Source organism: Lates calcarifer, linkage group LG4, assembly GCF_001640805.2.
Source record: "Lates calcarifer isolate ASB-BC8 linkage group LG4, TLL_Latcal_v3, whole genome shotgun sequence".
NCBI lineage: Eukaryota > Metazoa > Chordata > Actinopteri > Centropomidae > Lates > Lates calcarifer.
This window is the reverse complement of record NC_066836.1, coordinates 2,319,240-2,339,791: the sequence shown is the minus strand read 5'-3', so window position 1 is coordinate 2,339,791 and position 20,552 is coordinate 2,319,240. Positions and strand designations below refer to the sequence as shown.

The window sequence follows — 20,552 nt, the reverse complement described above, 5'->3', positions numbered from 1 at the left end:
CAGAGGATTTCAGTGCCCGATATTCTTACTGGGTTTTGTTTTTGACACCAAAAACATTTAAACTAAAAGGTAGAATAGCAGTGGTGTTGTCTGAGGAGGTCAGACGTACAGAGGAAGATAAGAGCATCAGCTAAATGCACTGATTGTAAATGCGCTGCACATTCTGTAACTGCTGACCGATGGGCTGATTGAGCGTTAGGTTAATGAGATGTTGGTTTTTTAAATGCCTCAACGTCACTGCTCCTCTGAATGAGGAGGAGGTAAATTGGATTTGATGCACAGAGCTGCCGTCAGTTTGAATCGGGGTGTGTTTGAAAGACGTGGGCGTTGGAATAATAGGATCTTGAATTTTTGGAGTCAAGAAAAGGATGAATCTTCCTCGGTCGATATGTGCAATTTGACCGTTCTTCTTTTTTCCTTTCCTTTTGCAACTTTATTGACGTTCAACGCTAAATCAGTGGAGTAAAATAATCTCACTGAGACTAAATTTTCTGTCAGGTGTTCTCATTTCTCTGCTCACGAGTTTTGTCTTTTCTCCTGACTTTTTCCTCCCTCCTTTCTTTTTTCTGTCCCCTTTTCTTGCCACTTTTTCTTCATTTTCTTCTTGCCCTCCTCTTCTTCCTCTGTCATGTCTTCCTTCTTCCTCTCCTCTCCCTTTTTCCTTCTTTTCTCCACTCAGCCTACATCCCGACACCCATTTACTTTGGTGCCGTCATTGACACCACCTGCATGTTGTGGCAGCAGGACTGCGGCGTCCACGGCTCCTGCTGGGAGTACGACGTCACCTCTCTGCGCTTCGTCTACTTCGGCCTCGCCGCCAGCCTCAAGTTCCTCGGCTTCCTCTTCATCTTCCTCACCTGGTACTCCATCAAGTACAAGGAGGAGCGGGTGGAGCGCTGGCTCAAGCGCCACCTGTCGCCCGTCGACACCGTAGGCAGCCTCGTCTGCCACCCGGGCGGCCACAAGGGCCACGCCCGCACCCGCTCCTGCCCCGTCAACATCCCACGAACCGACCCCAACGCTCTGCCCGCCAACGGCCCGCCACGCGCCGGTGCCCTCAACCGCGGCGTCAGCACCCAGAGTTGCCCCGGCAACGAGCTCAAAGCAATAACTCCTCCTCCTCCGGCTGCGCCGTCACCCGCAGCGACACCCGCCCCCGTGCCGGCTCAATCGCTGGAGCACGTCTCAGTCCGAGTCTGAGTCTCAGAAGGGGGGCGGGCGATGAAGCAGGTCTCACTGATTTTACTTTTATTCTGAAATCTAGTCAGCTGGATTTCAGCACCAGTCATCACGTGGAGGTCCTGCTCTTATCTCAAAACTCTCGCTTGGCTGGTTAAACACTCAAAGTGGCTTTTCAGTTTTTCGTTTGCACCACCGACCGGAGGTCCTGATCGATTCCGAACCTCGAGATCAGCGGTCAAATGATGAAAAGTTGAAATCATTTGAGGACCAACTGGCCCGGAGGACTCATCTCTGACACAAAAAATCTGCTTGGTCGGTGGAAACGTTGAAAGCGTCCAGGTGTTGTCTTTGTTGTCCACCAGCCGGCGCAGTGACTGGACAAAAGCTTTGCTTTGGATAGAGGAGAGTCCATCGCTCATGAACCCCAACTGCCCCCTCCACGCCCCCCCCCCTCACTTCGGCAATATGTGCCTTCTGTCACCACGGTCCTCACATGTATAGTACATGTACAAACACACACCCACCACTGGACGTCCCCTCAGACTGTGGTCATCCTGTAGGAATAAAGAGTCACCTGAACAGATACCTCAGCGCCACCAATCCTCCCGCCTCCCCTTCACCTCACGTCTGTTTGCTTCTTCTTCATTTGTGTTTTTTATTTCTTCACAACTTTTTGTTTTCCAAAAACTGCATATCAAAAAAAAAAAAAAAACAACAACAAAAAAACAAAAAACCCTATGGAAATGTGATACACTGCAATTAAGTGTTAAGAACTGGAAACCGATGGCATGGTGCTATGTAAAAAAAACAATGTTTAGCGTTCATTTTTTGTTCTTTTTGGCTGTTTTTTTGTGTTTTTAGGGTTAAAAACATTTGAAAAGAACCCAACTGGACAACAGGTCACTGGGCTAAGCAGCTTGGCACGCACAGAATGCATTCCTGTCCGATGCAAGGCCTTTTGTTGCTCCCCCCAACACAATGACACGTAGTATTACTGCTGGAAGTCGGATTGTTTGGCTTTTGCCAGCTCCATACAATGCATCCATATATCCGAGCTGTTCTCCCCCCTCCTTCCTCCCAAATGGCACCCTGATAAGTGGTTTAACCTGAAAAGAACAGGATCGGCATTTTCCTCCTGACCACATTCCTGGCTGGACGAGTCACTAGGGTCCTCCAACACCGCTATGCTTGGAGAAGTTTTCGAGGTTGGACTCTTTGCATTCTTGACAGGCTGTAATTGTGACTACTCACCAGGCTCAATGAGAGACGCAGCCAATCATCTACCCACAGCAACACCCAACATTTGTACTAAACACGTAGGAAGACAAGTAGTCGACCATCACGTAGAGGTCATCAATGTCGTCGTCTTTTCTTCGTCAACTCCAGAAATAAAAGCTGCTGGTGAAATTTGGGAAGAATCCCAGACAGGAGAGTGTAGTTCCTCACCCTGCATCACGTCGGCTTAGTGTTTGAACAGTAGCACCAGTGGTTTATGGGTAATGACCGTCTTGCCCGAAAGAAAAACAGGATGTGCCGTTTTCTTCACCACATGCCAGAATATATGCAAAGTAAAAAAGAAGGCGACAGTTTACAGGTGGTGAAAAGTTTTGAAATTTAGCAAAATCACAGGGAAAGTACAGAAAAGGCTACTGATCACTGCAGCTAATGATTGTTTTCTTTATCTATAAATCTACTGATGATTCTTTCAAATTAAAAGATGGATTGTTTGATCAAAAAAAAGTCGAAAATAGCAAAAATTGTTAAAAAAAAAAAAAAAAACGCCCATTGAGTCCTCACATTTGAGATGCATTTGAAACTTAAACGTTTAGTGTTTTTGTTTGATAAATTACTTCAATCGATTATCAAAAATGTTGTTGATTACATTTCAGTTGACTTATATTTTTAGCACTAGCTTGTCCCCAGACACGTTTTTTTTATTTTTTTGGTTTTCAATAGTTTAGATCGAGGAGTTGAAGAAGTTCTTTGTGGCGAATAATTCTTGCTGCAGTCGTTTCACCAAACCATAACCACACTGTAAACAAATCTCCATCTTAATAAGTAATTGTTTTTGTCTACTATTGAGCCCTTTTCTTAGAAACTGGTGAAAAAATCTGCCAGGACCGAACAAAACAACCTCAACCCGACCTTCATTTCGTCGTCGTTACAGAGCGTTTGATCATTTCAGATGGTCTTCCTCAGTAGATGAATTATAAAGTTGAAAATGTAATAAAATTTATATATTTTTTTAAGGGGTCATCCATCCAAGTTAATGTTCATTCTGGACTTCACAAAACCCCAACACAGGATCCATTCAGTGGCTGTTCTGGAGTTTTGATAGGGTCGCTCTGCTCTGATTGGTCAGATTCCGAAATTTCATCGGTTTCTGGGGCAACGTAAATAAACACATCAACGCAGCCATTGGTTTCTACAGATCAGAATTACATTCACATACATTTACATCATTATTTGAAACTTAAGCCACGTTTAATACAAACGTCCGATGTTGTAAGGCTACATATATGACAGAAAATAAGGAAAAATGTAATAGGTCCCCTTTAAGTGATCAGAAAAAAATGGGAATTTGAATATACACAACTCCATCTGCTGTGGAAGATCACCTGCTGTGACTGAAAGCTCCAGAACAGCCACTAAAAGGTGATCGGACGCTGCTTTACAATCAAGAAAACTGACTTGAAACAGGTTGATTTGTTGGCAGATTTCTTTCACTGGTTTTAAGAAAAGTAAACATTTGAGACTCAATAATAGACAAAAAATTACTTAGATGGATTTTTTTTTAACAGTGAAGAAAAGTCACATTGGATGCAAAAAAAACCCAAAAACAAAATCCTCATAATTTTTCAAAGAGCGTCTGGCATTTTGAAGAGGAATAATGTGTTGAAAGAAAGCAGGGAGAAAATTATGTTTTTTATTTTTCAGTAGTAAAAATTCAGTGACATTTAAATCGTACTCTGAAATTAGTTAGGTGGTAAAATAGTGAAAGTTTGGGGTTTAGCAGACTATGGAAGCAAAGAAGCGCTGTAAAAATAATAAAAAAAAACTGATAATGAAATTGAAACACCACCGTACTGGAGTGTTTTATTTTGAAAACCATCTGCAATTTCAGTGGGAAAAAAAACTGAAAAAGTCTTGAAGTTTCCAGTAGTTCATCTGAACATTTCTTTGACCGTCTGATCCATTCTCTGTAAACTGGATGTTCACCTTTTGAATTCTTCATGTTGAATTTGGGCATCTGAATTTCACCAATCTACTTTGAAAAACCAGATGTTTTGACGTGAATTTTTAGTTTTAAAACTTAATATTCAACATTTTGATTTTTATTTATTGTTAAAACAAACACACACATGAAAACTTTTTACGTTCTTGAAACTGCACCACTTAAAACAATTGTATGCGTCAACTCAGACAAACGGTTTTCACAGTAAAATATTCCAGAGCTGTAAATTTAGGATCAAATTATTATGGTGTTTGTTTGCTTCCACTGTGGTCAGGGAATGACTCTAGGTGAAAGGGTTAGTACAAGGCATTTCTGAGCTGTAAGGTGACACAGTATTAATTAAAGCAGTATTACCATGTATTTCCTAAACTGCAGCCTCCTCATGGCTCTTGCCCAGGAGCGTTACAACAATGTGAATCATCATATTTGTTTGCCTTTTGTTACAGATCTTTTCTTTACACTGTTTTTTTTTCTTCTCCTGTTTATCCTGAATCTTCAGACCTCAGTGAAGACGTTGTGTTTAGGTTCAGCGTTTCATGTATATAAACACAACGTGCAGCAGTCAGTCGCTGTCCTCTGAGGACACCCGCTGGTCAAACGTGGAACAGCACGTGGAGGTAGAGCATAGAAACAAAAGAATGACCAGAACAGTACACTTACCAAACCAGTGAAGTGTGGATGGTGAAGTTTGTCTCTCATGTCATCAGTATTTTTACATTTGATAATAGTTTTGTGTATAAAAGAGGCAGAAAATTGAGAAAATGAAAACAGATGTTTTCAGTTAGTCTGACGTTTTCTTGATTTATCAAATAATCGTTTTGAAAAACGTCAGCTTGTTTCCTCAGAACAGCTGTGCAAAACACAAATATATTCAATTTAGTTTTGCAGAAGCAAATCTTCAAATTTAACCACACTCAGAAAACTACCCTAAAGTTAAAGTGGTGATTTGATATTTTTATACCAGGCAATAAACAACATTTAAACCTTCATGTTTAGATCTTAACAGTTTTTATAAATCCAAATAATAAAAATAGGCGTCTGAGGTTGATACTACTTTGATAACAAAAGCTAAACATTTGAATGAATTTTAAAAAAATTCAATTTGTGGAAATAATAATTTTACATGGTTTAGTTTTAAGAGTAAATCTAGCGATAATCTTTGTTTTTCTCATGTTCCAAAAACAATTAATTGATCATTGAAACACCTGCAGATTAATTCTCTGTCAACCAGCTGATCAAATAATGAACAACTTGATCCAACTCATAATGTCTAAAGTTAAATCAGCCTCATTATATCCTCATTTATTTTGTAAATTGTAAATGAAGCTTTTCAGTTGTTACTTTAAAGAAAACTGTGACTCACATCTGTTTGGAAATGTAAAAACAATGAGAACATGAGATTCAAACTGAAGCTGACATTTTCTGATGAGTTTCGAGGCTCCAGTGATTAAAAAAAACAAACTTACAGATACAGATGAGATGAACGTTAAAGACGGAGGGTTGGAATAACAACAACAATAATACACAACAGCAGAGAAGTCAGAGGGGCAATAAATGAATACGGGGGTTGTACTCGTCGATCATCCTTTCCAAGAAGAAAACCTGAGGCATGGTTTCAGTACTCAACATAGTAGAGACAGTAGTAGAGTAGAAGTAGAAACACACAAAACAACATTCCATTTTCATGTACAACAAAATACAGATCACAACTAACTCCTGTGTCGATCCGTGTAGTGTTTAGCGAAGCACCGAGACACTCATCCACCTACGTTCAGTTTTTTTTTTTTTTACTGTGCCTACGTTTTACATTTAATCTGCTGTTTCATTTGGTTTGTGCGACGCTCCTGATTCAGCTGGTGTCGGCGGCTTTAACATCAGAAACGATGAAGCTGAGGATGAAATGTTGGGACCATCATTGTAAATCTTAAAAATTTAGACCTCTTAGCGGTATTTAATTCCATAACAAGAGCTACTCTGGCACTTTAGATGAGTTTGAAGGGGCTGGTGGTGTTGGACAAATCTCGTGAAAAGACCAAAACAAGTTTTTCAACACTTTTTATCGTCCCTGTTGTGTCTTCAGCTCTCAGCTCCAAACTTGGCTCCTACTGAAGATTTAAATCTTTAAAATTCAGGTATAAAATATTAAGTTTTACTCCTAAATCAGGCTCAATAATTTTTTTAAAAAATCTGGAAACTGTAGTTTTAAACCAACGTTACTCAAACAAGGAATGTAGTGTTTGTTAGGGACTATTTTCTGCGGTGGATTAATCCACGTTTGATGCTGATTGAGTATTTAAACTCAGTCTCTGTGTTTCATCCTCACATTGTTAATTTTTACCCGCCATCACCAGCTCCAGGGTTTCACTGCGTCAGTACTACTGTTCATCCTCCTTTCTGTCGGACAGGAGGAAGCGTTTACCTCCGTGTATCGTTTCATGTAGTTAAACGTGGCATCATTTCCAGACTGTGACTACAAACTAAGACTGAATCTGGATCTGTGTGAGCTCCTTCAGACAGATGTAGGTTAGTTTACTTTCTTCTTCTTCTTTTTTTTTATTTTTTATCAGTATTGTATTTATTTCAAAAGGACAGTATTTTTGACTGATGGCCACACTGAACAGAGGCAAAATGTAGATTTGTGGACACACTGTTTACAAATGCCTTGGATACTTGACTTCTGTCAATAAAATGTGAAAAAATAAAACAGTATTACAGAAACTACTTCTTCTTGTGGATTTAATTCTGTGTGCAGATCTCAGTTTTCTTTATTCAGTGTTAAAATCGGTACGTTGCTCTCTTGTGGTTTAACATAACGATGAAGCGAGTTCACTCTAAATAAACCTAATTTTATTTATTTTAAAATGTCTCTCTTTCAAAGACTTTATGAAACACAATGAATTAAAAACAGATTTTAGAGGAGGAATATTTGGAGATAAAAACTGGAACTTAGACTTAAAACTATCTGTAATAAACTCTTTTACTGTAAAAAGAAGCAGGATTTAGTAGTTTTGTTTCGTAACAATTTATTAAAAGTATTTCTTTTTTTTCTCATACGTTTTTGTTTAAAATATCACTCCAACCAAGCCTGGTTATCTTAACCAACAAAAACTTTGTTGCATTATAAGATAAACTTGCTGTTGTGAATTTAAATCTGACTTTGAAGGAGAGAGATAGATAATAACAGCTGGAAATAACTTTTATTTTGAAAGAACAAAGTAGGACAAAGTAAAATGTAATAATAATGAGCTGACTAAAAAAATATATTAACTTTTCCCCCAGTTTTGCAGTTAAATAGACTGTGTGTGTCGTCTTTTATTTATTCATGATGTTAAATATTTAATTGAATTCATTTGTTTAATATTGACCTTTTTGGGCCTCCATAGTTGTGGAGACTATTGTGAAGGAAAAAGAACAAACACACAAAGTTTCACATTTTAATGATTCTATTTTACAGACAAGCTTTTCCATAAAAACAAAATCCACTGGGCTGGCTGGCAAAGGCATGCATCAAGATATGTACACTTATTTATTTTATTTTATTTTTTAAACTCACATCAAGCTCAGACTGTGTCTGACAGCAGCTTTCAGAGCAGTTTACAGTTCAGACGGTTCAGCTTCCCCCAACCTTCATGTTTAAATGCTGCAGATTCATAGCTCACTGTGTTTTTACACTATAATACTTCAGTACTTTTTATAATGTTCCAATGTTCCATGCAAGTTGTTTCAGTGCTTTTTAAGACCTGGAAGTAGTCAGATACAATTCCTTTTATTATAAACTCAGTGAATGTTCCTGCCTCTCATTTGCTACAAACTTTGTCCATAAACTCGATACTGGCCAAAAAAATCCTTCTCTTCTTTATGAGTTTATGGAGCAAGATTTACAGTGACTTCAAACCCCAATCATGTGAAAACAATCAACAAATTAAAAGTAAACATGACGTCCGAAACATAAGACTCCTTTAGAGAAGAAATACAGAAACCGGTCAAAAATGTTACATATTTAATTTTGGATTTAACCAAATTCCTCTCATTCGTTTGGGAGTCTCAGACACAGTGTGCAGTTTTAATGAAGAAACATCAACAAAATCCTAAAAAATAACCACGAGAAAATACTTTTTAAAGCGGCACTTATTTCCAGTCTCAGTGTACATGCAGAAGGCTGGTATCAGAAACCAAAGTGCGTTCATGGGTATGAGTGGACAACAGATAAAAACTAAAACGTCAGAATGTGTAAGGCAGAGTTTTCCCTCAGTAGCACAACAGGAGCAGGTGGAGATCTTAAAGGAGGAGAAAAAATAGATGACTAAAGGTTTGTTAATTTAGACAATTACCCTGAAGGAATATTCTGGATGTGTCAGAATAAATCATTACCTGTTAGGTCACCTGCTGAATCAGCCCTTTTTCCGGATCATGTTTATCGTCCAGTTCCTCGTCAGAGTCTGAAAACCACAGAGAAACAAATCAGTGTGAAGAGAAAACTGAACATTTAAAAACAATACCACCTGAGGCCTTTTTAGTAAACATGTTTATTCACTTTCTTGCCACAGAGTTGATGAGTAGATTGATACCAAACTCGATATGTGGGAATCAATAAGTAGGCTGGGGCCAGGAGGCGGTTAGCGTAGCTTAGCATAAGACTGGAAACAGTGGGGAACAGCTAGCATGGCTTGGTGGTGATTTGTCTGAGCTGCTCTGTTGTTGCTTCTTGGCCAAGTCTCATGGACTGTAAATGGATTTATTTAACAAATCTGTCTATTTGAGGAACCTCTGATGTCAGATAATATTACAGGAAGTTATAGACACAACAAACAGATCATGTGACTTTGACCCAGACAACAGAGATTTAAGCTCCACTGTGTTGAGTCTGGATCACAGCAGCCAGACTCAGACTCGGTGAAAGTAAACAGACCTGCCACAGACTCTGGTGGAGAGTAGAACTGTCCGTCAGATAAAGGACCCGGACCCATGAGAGGAGCTCGCTCTGTGGCGTCCATGATGGACTGATATCCTGAAACACAGAGAGAAGGACACACGAAGGGACCACTGAGTATTAGTACTCATACAAGTAGTAATAATAACAGTACTTATAGTAGAAGTGGTAGAATACTAGTCACATAAATAGAAGTAATTGTACAGTTCTTAATAAAAAAAATAGTACTAGTATTAATACAAATAGCGGCAGCAGTAATCGTTACCAGAGTAGTTATATTAACTCTTTAGATAGTACTGATACTTCAAGTGGTGAACATAGTAACAGCAGTAACAAAACTGCAGCTATAGTAGTAGTGATACAATAGTAATAGTAATAGCTGTGAGTAGTGTTGGTACTATCAGTGGTAATAGCGATAGTATTACAGTAGTACTATGACTGTGACTCACTGTTTTCGTCTTCGGCCTCCTGAGGCAGAACCTTGAAGTCGAGCAGCCATGTTTCTATCCAGGCCAACACGAAGGAGATGATGGGCAGCAGGTACCCGAACGCTCCCTGAGACAGCAGCTACACACAAAAAACAGGAGAAGAAGAACAGGTTTAGTTTTCAGGACACTGACTGGACTGGACTGTGGTAGTATACGACAGAAGGACAATAAAATACGATGTTTTACAGCTGGGGAAACAAACAGAACTAATGTGCAGTTTTCTGTCGCACATTTCAGAAACATTTCCTGAGCTCAAAATCACATTTACAATTCTTATAAAATCAATGAAAGGAATTAAGCTGATAAATGTTCAATTTCTCTCTGAGCTAAATGTTAATGAGATTTTATGACGCCAACCAGTTGACTGTAGTTCTGACAATGACCAGCAGGTGGAGTAAGGAGTATATACGAATCCTACTGACAGTGCTGACCTTCTGAAACGTCTCGTCTGGACAGTCACTTCCCTCTTACCTTTGATAAAATGACTTTAGCAATCAGGAAAGCACAGCTGACTGCAGTGGTGATCTGTACAGAGAAATCACACCGTTAGAGACGCTCACAATGCAGAGATAGTGTTATTCATTCAGATCTTATTAAAACAGTTTATATGTGATCATAATCAATAATAATCCTTGTTACAAAACAGTCTATGTAAAATCCAGAAGTTAATTATAATGAACTTTTCTATGATTTTCATTCTCTGTAAATGTAAACCATCTTAAACGATGAACAAAAATGTAAAAAAACAGGCGGTGGACAAAATAACAGAAACACAACAGAATAAAGAATCATTGCATGACAACACTGTTCTCTTCAGTTTATAGATGAAAAATTTGTTCTTAAAGAGGCAAAGAAAAATAAGCACAACCCATCTCACATCCTTCACTGCACTGGAATTTTATTACCACTTTAACACTGCGAGATAGGAGGACGTTATCCAGTTTCGTCAGTAATGTTATGATCTTGATGTTAAAAAAACGGACATATCTATGGCGTTGAAATTTATGAGTTTGTAGTCTAACAATAGAAACTATGCTGCTGGTACAAATAAAGAAATATTGCCTTTGAGAAACATGAAAACTTACTGCGATGGCCCACCAGTGACGGAGTTTACAGACGGCGTAGGCCAAGATGAGAGCGGCAAACCTGAAAACAGCCAGGAGCTGAGGGAGGAAAGAAATGGTAGAAAAGAAAGAAGCAAACAAAAGAAGGGACAGAGAAAAAGATGAGGACAGCAACGACACAGGAAAGAAAAACAGGAAAACAATAAAAAAGCTAAATAAATATAGTCTCTTTGAACATGAATGAAAAACACGAATGCCTTACAAAGATGTCGAAGAAAGAGGCGTGGTAGTCGTAGTGCAGGACTTCTTTATTCAGCTGCTGCTGGATGCCGCCGTTCACCTGTTACACAAACACAAAGAAGAGTGAAAATATTCACCTCAGTTTATCATTTTTACACCTGAGACTCTGATTATTACTGATTCTTAAAGCCAATGAAAATAAGGAAGATTTGGTAGAAAAATGCAGTTTTACACTGCAATGGATCAAACTGAAAAGCAGGATTCTGACTTTTCATTACTTTAGGTTTAATTTCAACGTCTAAATGTCCTGATCGCTTCATATCTTGGTCACAAATCTTTAGTAACCTAATTTAAGGACCTGAACTTTAAATATGAAGCAAAATTTCCTTCCAAAACAAAACACAGTGTTGTTTGCAAATACAAAGGGCATATTTTACAAGTACAAAAGAATTATATCCAGTGTGATACTGCTGAGGATTTTCTCACAAATGCCACGAGTATTTCACCCTCCACATCAGCAGGTGGCGCTATGAGTCAATGAAAACACACTGGGAGGTTGAGCAGAGCAGACTGAATAGTGGATATAACAGTCATCCACACAAAGACAGGCCTGTTTTATTCATAGATAAATTAAACTATTAAAGCTGCTGCTGATAAAAATCTGTTGAGTCCAAATCTTAATTGATCCAATTTATATTATTTACTTCTATTATAAACATTTATTAGACTTTAAATAGCCTGTGTCTCTTCATTCTATATTAATATTGTTATCTACTTTAGATCTGTGAAGAATAATGAACAGTTTTTGATGGCTGTTTGTCTCGGCTTTATGTCAGGAGAAGCTTTAAACACTGCAGGAAACTTCAGTGATACTAAAGGAACTTGGACTGACAATACAAACTATAGGCTTTGCTTAACTGGATTTTGTTTATTCAGCTCCAATGGCATCATCAGTATGAGTGGAATGAAACACTGGGCAAAACTGCCAGCTGTTGTTGAAACTGTTTTGCTGACTGAACCTAACTCTGGAATCTCTGCCCCCAACAATTATTTGTTCATGAAGACTTTAGCTTCATTCATAAAGACAACAACTCAAGGTGTATGATGACATATGAAAGTTAACAAATACCTTGTTGTAGTATGGTGTTCAGTTGGGTTGTTGGGTTCAGCCCAGACTCAAATATATCAGATGGAATCATTTGAATAAAGATGATCATTGTCATCACCCATTAATCTGACCGTTATTTTTAGACTGAAATAATGATAAAAAGCCCTTTGCACTTTCTAAGATCTGCAGGAAATGTCTTCAAATTCCTTGTTTTGTTCAACCAAATGTGCTAAACCCAAATATATTCAGTTTACAACAATGTATGACAAAGAAAAGCAGTAAATCCTCTCATCAGAGAAGCCAGAACTAGTTTTCTTTCAATCAATCAAGTTAGTGATTAATTGTAGTCATTTGAGCTAAAACATTTAATAGTGAATCATCACTGTCAAAGTTTGTCTACTAATGTTCTTGTTTTTGCCACTGACAGACTCAGATTGTTACTCTAAGTGTCTGACAACATTATGGATAGGATTCCTACAGAGACAGAGCTTTTAGAGCTCAGAACTCCTCCAAAGCCAACTAGTGGTTATAAAAGTGGAATAACTCCTTTAGTTGACCGGTCAAATGTTGGTTCGTCTCATGCTGGACTCAGATTTGTTGCACTGTTTTCAAAGCCTGAGGTTTAGTCAACAACCAAACTGCTTACATTTAGTGCTGCACAGAGGAAGGTCGGCAACTTTCAACAAACACAGGAAACCACTGGAAGGAAGTCACTTTAACGTCCTTCCAAATAAAGTTATACAAAAAGCCTGAGTCCCTCTGAGCTATTTCAGCGCTCAAGGTTGACTCTGCTCAATCTGGAGCTTTCTGGGAATGTGTGCCGCAGTGAAATCACTTCCTCATTCAGGGCACAAAGTTTTACAGCCATATGACCTCAATTCACTTCTCCAACAGCACCTGACCTGTTTCGGTTTGGCCTTGACACAGTTCAAACAAAGACGACTGGCCATAAAACACAGTACTGTGTGTGCGGTTGTGGATATAAGACAAAGTTTTACAGAGAGTACAGTAACTCATGATGAACGAGGTCAGCGGGTCATGTATGTAAAAGTTAATGTTTAGTTAATGTCTGCACCTTGGTTAACAGAACTGTGCCCCAGAAAAATCATGATTTTATCCAACACCTAGTTTTGTTTTGCACCTAAATGTGCTGGGCCTTTTGCTTTGAGCTATGCTAGCAGCTTGACTCTAGGGATGGCAGTGTTGGGTGGTCAGTTTATCACTTTGATCCAGACTGAAATATCTCAACAGCTACTGGATGGACTGACATGAAAGTTGGAAAAGAAATGCATTGTTCCCAGAGGATGAACCCTGATGACTTTGGTAATTGCCTGACTTTTCCTCTTGTGCCACCTTGAGGTTTTCTGAGTGAAATATCTGAGTATTGGATGGAGAACCAAAACTTCAGTTGGTCTGGTTCTTTGTTTTTTGAGGAATGCTAACTGAGCATGCTAAATATCAGCATGTTATGTAAATATAGTCCTGCAGTGATGATGTATCTCTGTAGTCCAGCCCTGAAGTTAGCATCAGCCTGGTTCCCTCCTCAAAAAGCCAATGGGATTTTTTCATTGTGTTTTGGAATATTCCAGAAAATAAACTGTGACCATTCAATCCAACCTCCAGAAGTAAAAAGCTAATGTTAGGCTATAAACCAACTACACCACGGTCACATGACGTCAACGTCTCCACCACTAAGCTTCCAACTGGTCATTTCATTTAGCTCTGAGCTCTTCTACAAAAGCCTTTCTTCTTAGAAAGTTAGTGAGAGTTTGAAAGAGCGTGAGTAGAAACACAACGAGGCTGTAAAGGTGGACTGGTGAGTAGATGGGTTTTCATGTTAACGTCCCCGACAACCTCTGTAGTCTCATTTAGACACTCGTTAGCAACCGCCTTTTTTAAGACACGGAAAAGCTTTTCATATCGTGACTGCTCTGTACTGTGCCTGAGTACGGCACAGGTCCGGTACAGTTCAGTAATCATCCACAACACAAACAGATGTGTCTTACATTGAGCTCTATGATCCAGAGCAAGGTGATGAACAGGAGGTCAAAGGTGACGAAGAGGCAGAAGGTTCTCCTCACGTCGGAGATGCACTTCTTCTCGCCGGCTTCGTATGACTCCACCCTCGCACAGATGGGCGTGGTGTTCATAGACCCCACCCCCCTGCCGGTCAGCCGGGAATCGGCGCTGCTGCTGCATCGGCTGTCCATTGCTGGCCGCGCCCCCCCTGGGCAGGGCTGGGCCCCCCCCTTCCCGCCGCCCACCGGTCGACGCTCAGAAGGTGGACTCTGGACTCAGAGGAGGTGAGTCATCGGAGCGGGAAAACCAGGCCGGTGTCGTGGATGTGGACTCAGTGTGTGGAGGTAAACTGCATCACTGCATCTGCAAAAAAACAAGTCTCCTTTCAGAATAAGATAAGACCGACGTTAATCTGTATATTTTCCCCTGATGTTTCTCAGTCTGTGGCTCTCAGCTCCAAACCCACTGGTTCCTACAGAAGACGTAAATATTTAAAAACACCTCACAAATATACCATTTTATTTTTAAAGACTCAGTAATTTGGACAGTGTAGAACAGTGTAGTTATTTTTATGAAATATGACTCTAACCGTGGTAAACAGTGCATTTGATGGGGACTACTTTTTGCGGTGGATTAATCCACATTTGGAGCTGTATACTCCAAAACTCAAAAGTTTCTGGCACAGCAGAGATTTTCATGAGATTTATTCCCAATAAAGTGTATACCGAGGTGTGTCATCCTGAATATAGTAAAACCATTGCTACATGTCCTGGTTATCATGCGGGTGCTATGACCTTTGACCTCTATAACGCATCGTTTACAGCGTCTGTGTTTTAGGAAGTGAAGCTGATTGTGTTTTCACACCGACTGTTAAACAGTGACTCAGTCACATTATAAACTGCTGGTGTGGTTGGTTATGTTTTTCATATTTTACACCAGCTCTGCTTTTTCTAAACCCACAAACTGTGCGTTTTCAGCATCATGACTTGAAACTCATCGTCAGTAGCAGCTAACAGATGATTTAAAAGAGCACAAAACTGAAATTGAAAGACGTTTAAAGATCAACAGTGAACGTTTTCAGTAACAAGTCAAACAGAAACTCCCACGAGTCACATCGTGTGATTTCCCCTGAAACTAAAACCCTCCACCTCTCTCAGCTTCCTCTGCACAAACCAGAGGTTTCACAGCTTCACCAGACCTCAGGTTTAGACTCAACCCTCAGATACGTCCCGACTTCAAGTCAATAATCAAACTATGACAAACTCTTCTGCCACCTGTCATTGCATGTAGCTGTAGCTGGAAGGCTGATCTGTAGAAGTAACTTGAGAGACTGACGTTAAAATGTTTCTACTGATCTGTTTTTAGCGACTGCTTCTCATGTGACGCTTTTAAAATCGAATTAAACAAACACAGGAGGAGATCTGTGTTTGTTCCTTGTTGCTCACCTACAATGTAAAGTGTCTTTAAAAGTGTTGTTGAAGAAGTTTCTGCTCAAGTTTTAAAGCAGTGAAATGTCGTCGTTATCGTTGGCAGCTGTTGTTAACTTATTAAATTGTTGTTCAGTTCAACAGATTTTCCATCACTTAAAAACAGAAATACAAAAATCTGCGTCTGAGCAAAGTCAGACCTGAATCACACCCTGAGGAGAAGTTTCCAGAAGACACTAAAAACTAATTCAACCTCTCGTGTTTCAGGTCCTGACGTAAAAACACAAAGTTCTGGGAAAAAGAAAGAAAATTGTTTCCTGTTTCCTGTTTATGTTGTTTCTGTCTCGATCTAATTCCTCTGTTGGTGCAGTGATGCCAGCTTCACCTTCACAGTGTCATCTTTACCCAGCAGTCACCTGAGAGGCTGATGGGAGCACAGGTCTGACTGGTTTGAAGAAGCAGGAGCTGGAATGTTTGGTGAATAAAAGTGGAATGATGAAGCAGCTTCACAGACAAACACAGGAAGTTTAGAGGAGTGATGAAAGTAGCGACTGATAAAGGTTTATTCAACAAACAGTCCAAACCCTAAAGAAACCTCAACCTACAAATGATTCTGATCAATGATCAAAACAGCTGCCTGTTATTTTGACTGACCAACCTCTCGTTTCTTTCAGCTTTGTTTAACTCTGATGTTTGAATTCGTTTCATCTCTGAGAGTCGAAGGAAGATTTATTTTTAATTCCTGTCTCAGTTTCTCTTCCACCTCCCAGCTGCAGTTTCACACTATTTCTTCCTGTACGTCATATGTTCTCTGGCTGCAAACTAATGATTATTTTCATTACTGATTATTCTGTTGACTGTTCTTTGATTTCTCTTTTGGCCTCAAGAAACAGTCAAATGTCCAACACAACTTTACAGAGCCAACATCTGTTTCAGAAGTCTGAATATTGATGTATGGATTTAAAATTGCCCTGATTTGAGGCGATATGTGGCGTTGTTTCAGTGATGGAGGACTGAAATGTTCACATACAAACTGGATGTAGTTCCACCTTTTGCTGTGACTTTTTCCTGCAGAGTTTACATGTTGCTTCAGATCTGTTTTACTTTTCTTTGAGAATAACTCGTCACCACCACAAAAAAACTTCCTGCTGTGATGCTGTCGGTGCAGGTTGCTGATGGACACCAGCTACAGGTCGACGAACACGCCGACACCAGTGTATCTGCAATAAGCTAATACTCCGCTCAGGCTCTGTGCAGGTCTAAAAACATCCTCTCCTTTTCTTTGCCCTCAGTGAGAGGAGATCTCAGACTGACGTCATACATGATGGTACATTTATCTGGGGCAGTAAGACGCCTGTAATCACTGGGTGGGGTTGTACTTTCTCCCTGTGAATCACAGCGATCTGAACATGTTGATCTCAGTGTTTAGATTCTTTTCGGTCTTAATCAGGTTGTTTTTCAACTTAACTTCTGGTCACAGGATTTCTAAGGATTAGTGGATTTGACTGAAACTTCTGTGCAACTGTTTCTCCAGGATAATGTGGATGAATGAAACCATGCAGAAGAAGCTCTCTCAGTCTGCTGCTTATTTAAGACCAAAGCATATTTGTGGACGCTGATGTGACAAATCATTTCCTGCGTGTTACTGAGGACTGGCAGCTCTGTTTGAACCCAGGCCTTATTTTCCCATGTTTCTGGATGTAGATGGTTGATAAGGACAAAAATCTTTAGCACTGATGAAGAACTCTGAGCATTTGTTCTTGTTTTTATCACTGACTGACTCAGATTGATATTATAAGTGTCTGATAACATGATGATAGGATTCCTACAGAGACAGAGCTTTTTATTAAAGAGGAAGATCCTTTAGTTTAACCAGAAACATCTCTATATATCTCTACCAGACTCCATTGACAAAAACAGGGATTTAACCGAGCAGAACTCAGGTTTGCCATGTTGTAATGATGATCTACATGTGATGTGGATGATTTACTGTACTGTCTCTGTTGATAAGAGCAGAGCTGCAAAGATGAATTCATTCTTAATAAATCAGAAGCTCTGTTGAATTTCTGTCATTTTAAAGCAACAAGCAGAACATCTGCTGCTTCCAGCTTTTCCAGACTCACTGCTTTTCTTTGTCCTGCAGGATAATTAACAACCAGCAGCTTGTAGACGTGACTCAGAGCTCTGGGATCCTCTGATGGACAATCTCTACTCTACTTGAGGAAATAACTCCTGATTGTATTATAGATGTTTCAGTCTCATATGAACGTTAGCTCAGGTTCTCTATTGTCCTGAAACCAGGACGAAAACAAAGCTCTGGTAACTGAAGTCTCTTCTTAAAACACATTTCTACTGGAAAGTACATCCTGATTTCACCTGAGCGGTCTGTTTATTTTAATGGTTTGCTTTTACTGTTTATCTTCCTGATTATAAAGCACTTCACAACTCTGTCTCCAAGTTTGTTTGCAGAAAATAATCGTTAGTTTGCAGCTGTAGATAAGAAGGAGAAGCCAAATCAGACTAAACTGAGTTAAACCTGAGGTGGAGAGATGACACAGGATGTCACTACACCTGCACCACCAGGTAATAAGAAACTGAGGTCATGTAATAATCATGTGAAGAGGAGCTGATTTAGGCCTGATTCATGGTCCAAACCACAGCTCAGCTAATGCTGCAGCTCATGTCACAGTGTTGAGCTAAAGTAAAAAGCAGCAACACTTTTTATTTTTTGCCAATTTGACCTCACAGTCACAGACTGTGCAGCTGAAGAAGAAGCTGCAGCAGAGGCAGAGACTGCCTGAGGCGGACAGGAGGCCGACAGCAACAACAACACCTGCTGAGGCTTCCGTAGCAGAACACCTGAGCTGCTTCACCTGGAGCTACATACGAAATACAGAGCGGGACAAGATGAAATGAGAGAGAAGAAACGGTCACGGTGCAGCTGTAACGCCGTGCAGGGATGCCATGATAAAGCAGAGGTGTTTACCAGCATCGTCCAGCTCGTCTGACAGCTGCTTCGCTAGCTAGCTTAAAGTCGCGTATTAACCCCCGGTGTTTAAACGTCTCCGCCGGGCTCCTTACCTTCCACACCCGCTGCTTCAGGCCGTTTAACTGTCTCAAAAGATCCTCGGATGGTTTCAGTCAACCTCAGGGCTGCAGCCGAGTCATCTGATTCCTCCTCAGTCTGCCCGGACCGGATGGAGCTAACGTGCATATTAAAGAAAAAACAGGCGCGGAGGATTCTGGGAGATGGAGTTTGGAGACGTTAGTTGGCCTAGCGCCCCGCCTGGCGGTTATGCCGGACATCAGCAGCTTTTTGGGGACATTACTGTCCCTGTTTTCTCAAAATTGTCTCAGTTTTATTAAATATAAGTAAGAAGTGAGGATGTTTTCAAAAATAATCCCAGGAACTGGTTTTATTTATTAATAAAAAATGTTATGAATTAGAAATTAGGCTACAAATGGAGGTGTGTTTGGGGGCGTGTCTGGTTAAATGGAGAAGAAGCCGTTTGGACGAAGCAGGTGAGGAAGGAAAACACACAGCTGTGTTATAAATACTGTAATTTTGTCGTTGTTTGTGGGTGGAGTAGGCATTTTAAACTCACCGTTCAGCCGTTAGCTAGTTTGTTCTAATATATAATCAGTTATGGCTTGTTCGTCGTTGCTAACAGCCCCTCGGTGGATCCTGATATTAATGTTTTTCGGTGAGTAAATGTATATTTTCTCAATATTTTCCGATTTTAATGTGTATACAATGTTCATGATGTACCACAAGTTGGCGCGTTTTTTTCCTGGTGATTTGACCGGAGGCGGAGGAGACACTTAGCATCGCTTGCATCTTGCTAACCTAGCTAGCTAGCTAGGTACCGTTAGGCTGCTAACTGTTTAAACCAGAGACAGTGGGTGTGTTAGTGTAAAGCCTAAAGATTTAATCGTTTGTTTTGTGTTTCTGGCGCATGTAGTTTGTGTGTGTTGTGTTAGTGTAATAATGTAAGCTAATAACCAGTCGTGATAGTTGAAGGTTAGCAAAACATTCAGGTAATTTAAATGTGATTAACTCTATGTTGTAGTGAGGTAGTTCTGAACAAGTTAAACGTGAAATAAAGTCTATTCGTGTAGCTGTAGAGTCAAATAATGTTGTAACTTTTATAAACAGATCCTGCTGTATGATGCTGTTCATGTTGGATTTCTGGTGCCTGGGTCTTTAATTCTGCTTTAACCTTTAACCTCTTGTGTGTTAATGGCTGCTTGTTGCCTGATCAGCACATTTTTACTTTTCTCTGCTTATGTGCTTTTGTGTGTTTTGTTGGCCATTAAACTGACAGGCAGGGAGAGAGAAAGAACTGGACCCAGCACATCAGGTCTGTATGGGATCAGTTCTTCACAAACAAGAAGGTAAACAGATTAATTTTTTTGCTCTGATTACTCAGTAAATTATATAAATGTACCAGTGCTTAGTGGCTGAAATACAAGATCTAACATGAGGGAAGTTTTCAGTAAGAATTTATCTGTATGCCACCCTCTTAATTTGTATCAACATCGTTAGTTTCATTACATCTACCAATATGTGGTAGTGTAATATCATTATGATTTCAATGCCCCTGTATGATGTGCTGTAAAGGTTATAAAATGTGTGGTTCTCTCATCAATCGTGTTGTAGTTTCTTGCTGTTCTAAGGTCTAAAATACTTGAGTATTAGGATGTTGTCGTGGTGAGTGGGCTTTAATCAAAGACAGGCTTTTAATAACTCTTAAATTAGGAGATATCAAACCTGTGCTCTGATCATTACATGTGTTTCATATACACTCTACGATTGGACTGCACTGTATTGTACTTGCTACCTGCAGAGAACGAGAACA

General features: G+C 39.8%; 2 protein-coding genes across 5 annotated transcripts in view; one reads left to right on the top strand and one right to left on the bottom strand.

The window, feature by feature from the left end:
- Positions 1 to 7,138, top strand: part of LOC108884778 (solute carrier organic anion transporter family member 5A1) — a 32,477-nt gene extending 25,339 nt beyond the window's left edge. For all 4 annotated transcript variants that reach the window (XM_018678853.2, XM_018678856.2, XM_018678857.1 and 1 more), the window contains one exon: positions 680 to 7,138. In XM_018678853.2, the coding sequence (XP_018534369.1) occupies positions 680 to 1,200 (521 nt within the window). In that variant the 3' untranslated portion in view covers positions 1,201 to 7,138. The remainder of the gene's footprint in view (positions 1 to 679) is intronic.
- Positions 7,139 to 7,837: 699 nt separating this feature from the next.
- stard3nl (STARD3 N-terminal like) lies at positions 7,838 to 18,932 on the bottom strand. The gene is made up of 9 exons (XM_018678850.2): positions 18,775 to 18,932; positions 14,254 to 14,629; positions 11,162 to 11,239; positions 10,921 to 10,998; positions 10,307 to 10,360; positions 9,797 to 9,914; positions 9,327 to 9,425; positions 8,789 to 8,856; positions 7,838 to 8,694 (listed from the first exon to the last, which is right to left on the bottom strand). The coding sequence occupies exons 2-8, from the start codon at positions 14,455 to 14,457 to the stop codon at positions 8,792 to 8,794; spliced, it is 696 nt and encodes a 231-aa protein (XP_018534366.1). The 5' UTR covers positions 14,458 to 14,629; positions 18,775 to 18,932; the 3' UTR covers positions 7,838 to 8,694; positions 8,789 to 8,791.
- Positions 18,933 to 20,552: the final 1,620 nt, after the last annotated feature.

Bases quoted from the DNA above. Each gene is read 5' to 3' on its own strand.
- stard3nl (XM_018678850.2), bottom strand. From the start codon at position 14,457: ATGGACAGCCGATGCAGCAGCAGCGCCGATTCCCGGCTGACCGGCAGG. The intron at 10,999-11,161 runs GTAAGGCATTCG...TTCCTCCCTCAG, and splicing joins CCTCTTTCTTCGACATCTTT to CTCCTGGCTGTTTTCAGGTT. The intron at 9,426-9,796 runs GTGAGTCACAGT...TCTGTGTTTCAG, and splicing joins GGAGGCCGAAGACGAAAACA to GATATCAGTCCATCATGGAC.